Here is a 10,588-nt window from a genome sequence, read left to right on the forward strand (position 1 = left end):
CAACTTGGCAGAAGACTATTTCAACCAAGTGAAAAGCCAAGATGCACCTTTAAAGGGAACTTCATAAAAACATTCTTAAAAAAAAAAAAAAAAAAAAAAATGTGTCTTGAAACCCCGATTTAGTAAAGATTCTACTATCTGCCTATAGGTGACATTAAAAAAAATAATTGCATTTTTGTTTAATTTATACTAAATTCCATTTTGCAGGATCTGTACCATGAAGAGTGGTCTAATAGATCACATTTATAGGGGGAAAAATCAATGTAAGAAGAAGTGTAAGGCTATAGGCGCATTCATATTTCATGTACCTATACTGTCTAGATTTTTCATAGACCGCCTATATATACACTCATTTTAATATTTTTATACAGTCATTATTTATACAGTCATTTTTTCCCCCCAGATCTTTAGAGAAAAAAAGAGGCAGGTTGATTTCTTTTTTTTCATTGATATGGATGCATCATATCAATGCAAGTCTATGGGTCAATGGAAAAAAAAAATTGGATGGTATCCATGTGTCTACCACTTTCATGAGATATAAAGTTAGGGAAATTCATAACAAATTTGATCTGATTTTTTTTCACATCCCTAAATTAGTAGGATGGATATTAGATATCACACGTCCATAAAATGCGGACATGTAAATAAAGAATAAGCCATTCCCTTATATTTCCCGTTCCTTTGATCAAGTCCTAACTTTGGAGGGTAAAGGCATAAAAATTCAATAATGTAGAGGTAGTGATTGGCAATTTGACAGATAATAATAGATATCGAGGGAAAATAAAATTTCGAATAAAGCGACTTTACTAATACTGATCATTCTAATATAGAATATTACGCCGCACTAAAAACTAAATGGAAAAGTGCAATAACTATATCACAATATTAATAATACTCATCGCTCGGATAATTGGAGTCCAACAATACATGGCATGAATTAGACAGTTAAAGAACCCAAAAGATAAAAAAGTAACAAAAACCAACATCATACATAAGAAAATTCTAAAAAACAATAACTTAACGTCGAATCTAAATGTATTTCACACATAATATTGACCATATGGATTATTATTTCTGTTGTGTTTTAAGCACTTACAATAAATTCTTAGGACTTTCCCTAGGTTACATGAAGGAAAAATACCAGCAAGCCCAGACTTTTCCTACTGAATGAAAGTTCTCCCTTCCTGCTGAGCCAAATGAGTGAGTGGGCCTCTATCCCTCCCACTCTCGCAGGCTCCGAGATACACACATGAACAGAGCTCATAGAATAGACTCGAGGGCTTCTCTTAGCCCTGAATATGAGACTGCAGTCATTTAGCTCAGACACTGCAAAGGGTGTAAATTCAATTAGGAAAAAAGTTAAAAGAAACACTTATCTTCTCAGGGTCCACTACACTCACACCTTTCTCACAATCTCTTTCTAGTCTCCCAGTCTTGAGAGGACGCTCAGCAATCTGAGAATGGGGGGAGAATTTATGGAATTATCCTCAACGGTCCTGATGGAGATAGAAATTCAACATGTAAAGTAAATGAGGAAAGGATAAAATATTGCAGGTGTATTATAGTCATGGAAGGAAAAATATATAAATAATACAGTATATATATTTATATATATATATTAGAATTCTCTTCACAATCTTCATTTTAGAGATTGACATAAACTTTAAAGCCATAACTGTAAATGAAGCCTATGTTGGATACCAAAGCTATAGATATAGTGAGAAGCAACATGGAATATTTTGTACATGCACAACCTCAAGGCGCTATATGCCAGGAACAATGCATTTATTATCAAAAATGGGTGTGTTAAATAAATTAATTATACAATTTTATATATTATGGAAACCTAAATTCTCCATTTTTTTTTACTGAGGACTATGAATGTTAAGTCTCAGCTGTGTGTTACTATTTAAAAATAAAAACTGAAATAAACAGTCTAATATATATATATATATATATATATATATATATATATATATAATATTATATTGAGGGAGAGAGAGATTCCGTATGTGCATGTCTGTGTGGGTGAATATGTATGTGTCTGTATTTGTATATGAGTGTGTGTGTGTGTGTGTGTGTGTGTGTGTGAGTATGCATGTGACTGTATTTGTATATGAGTGTGTGTGTGTGTATGTGCATGTTTGCGTGTGAATATGCATGTGCCTGTATTTGTATATGAGTCTATTTGTGTGTGTGTTTGTGTGTGAATATGCAAGTGACTCTATTTGTATATGAGTGTGTGTGTGTGTGTGTGTGTGTGTGTGAGTCTCCATGTATCACTGTCTATATGTATATACCTGTGTGCATATGTATTTGTGAATCTGCATATTGTTTGTCTATATGTGTTTATCTGTATATCTGAATATGTTTAATTTGTTACCTATATGTCTGTATGCATGAGTCTACGTGTCTGTGTGGAACTACATAGAAAACTGCATGTATATGTATGTGTATATGAAGCTGTATATGTGAAGTGTTACTCTGTCTGTCTGCATGTGTATATGTGAGTTTGTTAGTATTTGTCAGTGTTGTCGTTACTTAATGTCAGTATCGGTGTAATATAAAATGCAAGTTATGTCGATTGAAGGCATTCTGTGTACAGCGAGACAAAATATGTAGGTGACATACAAATAAATAAAAGTAAAATAATACATTCAATGTCATCACTTTCAATCTTTAAACTAAACATGTAATACATTTCCTATAATATTTTAAATACCGTGGACTTTATACTGTCAATAATATAAAATTGTCTTTTATAAATGAAAAAATACATGGCACGACTCGATTTACTGAATCATATGCATCCAACATATATTCAATATATGAAATTTCCCCATTGTGGGACTATTAAAGGATTATCTTATCTTATCTTATATTTCGGTATAGCAAAATTCTAACAGTAGGAAAAAATATACCCAAAATATTACTATCATTTCAGGCTCATTCCTTTAGAAATGTTACACCAAAAATAACACATTTATCTTATACTTTGATTTTTGTATCTCAAGTATGCAAGTGATTCCTTTTTCTTACCACATAACCTATTTGAAGTGCAGTTGACAAATGTACCAAAATCTAGATGCGATACCTATGTAAGCGTCAGTGTATGTGTATATACTCATGCACTGTACTATATGGATGCGTATATCACTATCCACATTCATAATAATTGTTACATTATAAGATTATTTATACGTATATCACATAACGAGTACTTTCGCCTTATCTATGCTATGTTATGATATTATATCACATTGTTCGAATACAGATGGAGAAGCAATATGGCAGCCCTGTATAATACACAATTTCTATAAAAGATATTGCACGGGTGACCAACGTCATCTATCATATTCGACAACTTTGTGATATTATCTGCTTTCTTAAAGAAATTTCTTTTCCATAATTTTCACCGTTTAATACCAGTTATGTCACGTCTTTACTGCCGATATCAAAAGCGAGTTTTTCTGCGTAGATCCACGGATACATTTACTAACAGGGAAAAAAAACAGCAACGTAAGAGAAGCTTTTTGTAAATCATAACCAACTTTAGAGAGAAAACCTAAATCTGTAGGGAAAAAAAAAAGAGCCAATCACGTTTCCCTTCCGGTGGTCTGAAGATGAAAGGCTTCAAAAGCTGGGAGGAGAGAAGATCAACGCGTCTATGAATCATCACTATACGCAGCAACAGGGCGTGAGTAAGGCTTGAATGACAGCATATACTTTGGCCTGTACTATGTGCCCAAGCCTATTTTTCCATGTATAGCTACCAATATGCATCTGTATATCTGTTTAAAATATGATATCCAAGGGTAGATAGATATGAGGATAGATAGATAGATAGATAGATAGATAGATAGATAGATAGATAGATAGATAGATCGGAGATAGATAGATAGGAGATAGATAGATAGATAGATAGATAGGAGATAGATAGATGGATAGATAGATAGATAGATAGATAGGAGATAGATAGATAGATAGATAGATAGATAGATAGATAGGAGATAGATAGATAGATAGATAGGAGATAGATAGATAGATAGATAGATAGATAGATAGATAGATAGGAGATAGATAGATAGATGATAGATAGATAGATAGATAGATAGATAGATAGATAGATAGGAGATAGATAGATAGATAGATAGATAGATAGATAGATAGATAGGAGATAGATAGATAGATAGATAGATAGGAGATAGATAGATAGATGATAGATAGATAGATGATAGATAGATAGATAGATAGATAGATAGGAGATAGATAGATAGATAGATAGATAGATAGATAGATAGATAGATAGATAGGAGATAGATAGATAGATAGATAGATAGATAGATAGATAGATATTGATAATAGAGCGATAGACTGTAAAATATTAACTTGCCTATAGGTCTTTTATATTTGCATCATGACAATTCCTTAATACAAAATACAATAACAGAAATTAAAAAAAAATACACTTCACACCCATTGTACCTATTTTTTAACTTGAATAAATTTCTCATAGCTTGGACCCCCACCAAGGAACCTGGCGAAGGTAATGCAGCTGTTAGTGTCACCACCATCTTTGCACACAGAAATGTTATGGCCTAAGCTTATGAAACCTGACTCAGCGAATCAGTCTGGAGCCAACAATATTAACCTCTCAAAAGATATGCAGCCATTCCAATCCTTTCACAGTAAGAACCCTGCCGTTCTTTGGAACCACTACTAGTCTTAATATGTTAATGAGCCAATCAGTAATCTGCGGTACAAAAAAAAAAAATGGCAATTGAAAAGAAATAAAGTGAAAGGCCTATTTTGCTCTATTTTATTGTCTCCTTTATTTTCGTGAATATTTTTGAATGTTGTTTTTTTTTAATAAATATTTTCTACCTCTTTTACGCAAGTAGCGCTTGCCTCTAAATATTAATACAATATTAATCATTCCACTCTTTCTTTCTTTTTTTTTCCACATTTTATTGATACGAAACTATTAGGCACAAACATTTTCAGTTAATAAAAATATACCCCCCCTTTACTCTATGGATAGCTGCAAGCATTAATCTGGAGGAAAAAAAAAATAAAAAAACTTTAGGCGATAAAATAAATGATTTATTATAGGATTTAATAGGCATGATTCAGTGGTAGTCTCTATTATTCTTCATTTAGGATCCCCATTGAAAATAAAATTTCTAATTAGGGAGGCAATTCATAGTGTTACGTATAGGATACCCATAGAAAATAAAATTTTTAATTATGGAGGCAATTCATAGTGTTACGTATAGGATACCCATAAAAAATAAAATTTCTAATTATGGAGGCAATTCATAGTGTTACATATAGGATACCCATAAAAAATAAAATTTCTAATTATGGAGGCAATTCATAGTGTTACGTATAGGATACCCATAAAAAATAAAATTTCTAATTATGGAGGCAATTCATAGTGTTACGTATAGGATACCCATAGAAAATATAATTCTAAATATGGAGGCAATCCATAATGTTACGTATAGGATACCCATAGAGAATAAGATTTCTAATTATGGAGGCAATCCATAGTGTTACGTATAGGATACCTATAAAAATATGGTTTCTTCCTAAAATTTAGTCAATGGTCTCTTCCAAATCTTTAGGCTACTTGATTGAAAGTGCCATATAGAATAACCTGTCACATCACCAGTGATTGATATCTAAGCAGTACAGGTATTCTCTTACCCTATATACACTACCAGGTTCCATATTTATTGCTAATGTAATTTTTTCCAGTTGGACCAACATGTAGCCATTTGTACCATAAAAATGACATATGTATTTTATCCTGCTAAATATATAGCATTACCAAATGGGTGGGGCCAAGGAACAACTATCACATTACGATGAGAAATATAACAGCCTTGCCATAGGAATAATACTATTTTACTATTTTTTTTATTAAGATGAAAGCCCAGGATGATACTCTTTGAAAAAAATGCAGAGTCACATCTAAAATCATACGCATAATTATAATTATGCAGATCTCCTGTGTCCTGATATTGTCTTCAATCTCAGTCCATCAATTGAATTTTTTGATACGTTTGGAATGCGAAATTAATGCAATTTTTTGCCATTTTTTTGGCCTTTAACTATAATCTATAGAATTAATATTGACATTTACAATTCATCACATTTTAAGATTTTTTTTATTTCTCTATTTTTGGAGGATCTAACACCATAAATGTCAGGGCTGATAAGTTAAGGCCTAAAAATTATAATTTTTTTTTTTTTATCCCAATTTTTTTTTTTTTTAACCTGGCTCTGCCACTATGTATGTCACAGTATTAATATTCCTTACATAGGTTTTTTTTTGTTTTTCTTCCAAGATAAAACTGAACCTATTAAACCCTTTGAAATTTTCTGGAGAACAGCAGCATGTTCTCATTTGTCCTTTGAAGCATTAGATAGAGATGTCATGGTACCCAACTGAATTGATTAGAAATATTTGATTTGCCTGAACAACGTTGAAAGGAAAAATTTATTATACTTACTACTTAAAACAAATATCAACTAGTTTGAAATGTCTTTGATATCTATCCTTGTCACCTAAACACCTGCAACAGACTGTTACAACCTTCCAAAAATATTTTTTTTTGAATACTGTGAATTTTTTTTACCCCCCATAAAAGATTCTGTTAATGCAAAGGAACTCATAGGTTAGACAATTTAAAATTAGATTTTTTTTTTCAAAACAATAAATTTTAATGCTAAAGCAGTTATAACCAAAAGCTATACAGAGTTTTGTTAGAAAATTTTTTTTTCATAAATATTGTTCAGTTCCCGGCACTTGTATCAATAATTAAATTACAAACGATAAATATGGCATCATGGATATATTTACAAAACTTCTTACAAAAGGCAACTGTATACTAAACGGTCACAATCTGTGAATTAACACACACCCCCATCCTGAAAATATATCGAACAACAGCTTTGACCCTATAGGACAAGGAATACATTCACAAGTGTAATGCTTTGAGAAAGTTCAAGACATAACAAGACTTTGGCACGGTTTAAGAATGTGAGTTTTACAGCCACCATAAAGGTGAATGGATTTTTTTTTATCTGTTAAATACACTGTTTAAGAACCTTCTATAACGCGAAAAGAAAAAAATGTAATATTGTTAAAATAAAAAATGTAAAAAAAAAATGGATAAGGAATGTAAATGCCAAAATATGTTTTCAGATCCTGAGAAAGGGACACAATGAGTCCACAGCCTTCTTTAAAAGGGGAAAAAATCCAGGGGAACAAAACAAAGCCCTGTTCTGTTGTTTGTTTGACAAACTCCATCATCTCCATCATGGTGGAACAACCTTCTTGGTCTCTGTGATTCATTTGGTCCTTTTTTATTGGGCACGATTTTGTGTATTTTTTTTCTCAAACGTACCACTCATTAAAATTGGGTGGAAGTAATCCTGGGTTGTGAGTGTTGCTGTTAGTCTGAATTACTGCTGAAGTCGTTTTAGAAGATTCCTCACTACTGGCAGAAACCATTGCTGGTGGGGTGGCAGATTCGTAACCTGAACTGGCAGCTGGGGATGAATCAGAGCCTTGAGATTCATGTACCTTGGAAGAAAAAAATACAAAAACATTAGACTCATCGTAACTTCCATTCTCCTCCTTACAATGATCATTCAGTGGACTCCATCAAACACGTTAGAGAAGTGAGGCATGAATTAAGTGGACAGATTTACATGCGATGTAACTATATAAATAAGTGACTATATACTGATTCTTAGGTATATTTGGGTATTAATGGTAGCCTAAAAATATAAAATAAAAATATAAAAAATTTCTAATACAATCATAACCTTGGGGTTAAGGTTAATCAGCGAGATATATAATTAAAAAATATTTAAAATAATAATAATAATAATAATAATAATAATAAATATTATTATTAAAAAAATTAATAATAATAATAATAAATATTATTATAAAAAAAAATAATAACATACAAAACAACAGCATTAATGATATAGAGTTACCTTCATGTGTTTTCGTAGAGAGCTGGGATGCGTGTAGGATTTATCACAGACTTTACAGATGTATGGTTTGTCTGATGTATGCACGTGCATATGCTTTTTCCTGTCACTGCTGTTTGCAAACCGTCGGTCGCATCCTTCAAACTCACACTTAAAAGGCTTCTCACCTAGTGGAAGAGGACACAACGTAGTATGTTATATAGGAAGAGCTGCAGAATATATATATATCCAGTCATTGCTTTGCTACACTATACAGTTTCGTCCCCCCACCACCCTTAATGAAATTCACATTGTTGGCCCAGACTGTATGATTTCCTCCTTAAATATTCCCATACGTTATCTGCTTATCATGTTGGAATATTTAACTAGCCAAATTGACACTTAATTAAATACAAAGGGACACCTATGCAAATCCTATAGAATAGGTTAAACTGACTGCTAATTGTTATCTAAGGTCTAAATTGAATTTGATTATAGTGGCTTTTGGAAGACAATGGTTGTGGGTAGAAAGTGCTAATAAAAACCTGCACTCATATTAAGAGACTATATCACTTAAAAAAAAAAAATCAGTGCAGTTTTAAGACCTGTAATACAGGGGAGGACATAAGTTGTCATCCTGTCTTTTCTAAACTCACTTTGCTTGCACAGAGTTCAATTAAACACAGGATTCTAAATAAAAATACTTTGACAAAAGTATCACTGCTTTAATTAGGAGACGTGCCAATCAAGGGAGGAAAAAGGAGCGGAAGTGGGTGAAAATGAGATTTCATTAGCATTTCTATAGTTTACTTAACAGTATGCAAGGAGCTAAAGTGCCTGGAACGTGAATCATCCCTCAACAAATTCGTATTTGTTCACAGCAAGCCAGAAACAAGACAACAAGAAACAATCACATCTCACAAGATTACCCCAAAAAATGCAAAAAATTGCAATGAACTACTTCAAGACATCATGAAACTCAACATAAAAAGTTACACAGCCACTACAAGCAGGCCTATTAAGTCACAATGTCCAAATTGAGACGTAGCTATTAACCCCTGTCGCCTTCTTACCTGTATGAGTTCTTTTGTGGATCTTTAGATTTTCTGAACGTGCAAATATTTTCCCACATCCAGGGAACGGACATGGAAAAGGTTTTTCTCCAGTATGCACCCTTATATGATTAACCAGTTTGTATTTTGCTTTGAAGGATTTGCCTCCCCTGGGACATTCCTCCCAGTAACAAATGTGATTAGTTTGTTCTGGTCCCCCAACATGTTCCATTGTCATATGTGTAACCAGTTCATGCATACTACTAAATGTCCTGTCGCAGGTTTTCTGCGGGCGATTCATCGGTGATTCCTCCATCCACTTGCATGATAATTCTTGCTTGATAGGTTGCCTCATATATCTAAAAAATGCCCCTGGGCCATGATGAGCAGCTACATTCATGCTCATATTCATGTGATTGTAGTTGTGGAACTGGGCAGCTGCGTAATGGTCAGTCCTAGGGCTGGGGACCGCTCTGTAAGGGTCTGGACGTCCAAAAATATCACCTCTGAGACCTAAATGCATTTGTCCATTTACCACATGTCCATTGGGTGAAGTGTGGCTGGAGCTTTGTTCGTGAAGTCCTGGGAAGATCAGGTGTCCTGGCGGTTCACTGATTCCAGGGGGGCCGTGGCTGGCGAAAAGTCCATGCTGACCACCTGGAGAGGCGGCATCCCCAATTCCAGAATTCCGATTTCGGAAAAGAAAATCTCTTGTGGAGTTAAAGGCAGTACCGCCATAAGATGGCACCTGCCCAGCATGGTGCCCAAGCGCGTTGGCATATCCGGATGCCTGCGGGGTAAAAGCTGAGCTCTGGCTTGAGGAGAGATCATGACTGGCTGGACTGAGCTTAAAAGCTGCAGCGTGTGAAGGTTCAGCAAAAGGATTAAGCCCCATGCCAGCATCTCGGTTGGACATTTCATGATGGCGAGATGTCCCAAACCCACCAACTCCCAGGGTGGGAAACTGAGGTCCTCCATCTAGAAGCATCGTCATGAATGAACCTGAGCAGCGTGCAGACCCAGATGAATGGTCAGCACAGGATGCAGTTCATGCAGAAGCAATGATAACAAAAATAAGTTTTGCTTTTATTCCTTTTGCTTGTTGGAAATCCAGGAAACTGTTCACCCTCTCCAACAGAGTAATGTCCTTGGACTGATAAAGTCAATCACTCACTCCTCACACATAAACCAACTCAGGAGGCAGTCTGAATTGCACCAATAGAAACTCAGCTGGGGGAGTGTCATGCGAGCCCAGCCCCAGGCACCCATTTGCCTGTGAACTCTTGATTGACAGAGTTTAGCATTGAATATGGCAGCTTCACTAATATCTATTCCCTGATTGGTCTACTCAGGTTTAGTATTTGCAGGTAAGCTTAACCCCTTTAGTGCTGCAAATGAATGGCAATGCATAGAAAAGATACATGCGGCAGCCTCAGCCAGCACTGGATGTGTTAATAGATTACGAAGAGCCCAAATATTTATCCGAAAGATCCCTAAATTAAGGATGCCTCTAACCACCTTCCTAAACATCATAAGCCAGTGAT

The 10,588-nt window shown here is 34.4% G+C and overlaps 1 protein-coding gene across 1 annotated transcript; it reads right to left on the reverse strand.

Annotated features, from left to right (window-relative positions):
* Positions 1-6,786: 6,786 nt before the first annotated feature.
* ZIC3 (Zic family zinc finger 3) lies at positions 6,787-10,208 on the reverse strand. Its single transcript, XM_075258961.1, has 3 exons — positions 9,066-10,208; positions 8,017-8,180; positions 6,787-7,594 (listed from the first exon to the last, which is right to left on the reverse strand). Exons 1-3 carry the CDS (start codon positions 10,036-10,038, stop codon positions 7,406-7,408), a joined length of 1,326 nt encoding a protein of 441 aa, XP_075115062.1. The 5' UTR covers positions 10,039-10,208; the 3' UTR covers positions 6,787-7,405.
* Between the last annotated feature and the right edge of the window lie 380 nt (positions 10,209-10,588).

Source organism: Leptodactylus fuscus, chromosome 11, assembly GCF_031893055.1.
Source record: "Leptodactylus fuscus isolate aLepFus1 chromosome 11, aLepFus1.hap2, whole genome shotgun sequence".
Taxonomy (NCBI): domain Eukaryota; kingdom Metazoa; phylum Chordata; class Amphibia; order Anura; family Leptodactylidae; genus Leptodactylus; species Leptodactylus fuscus.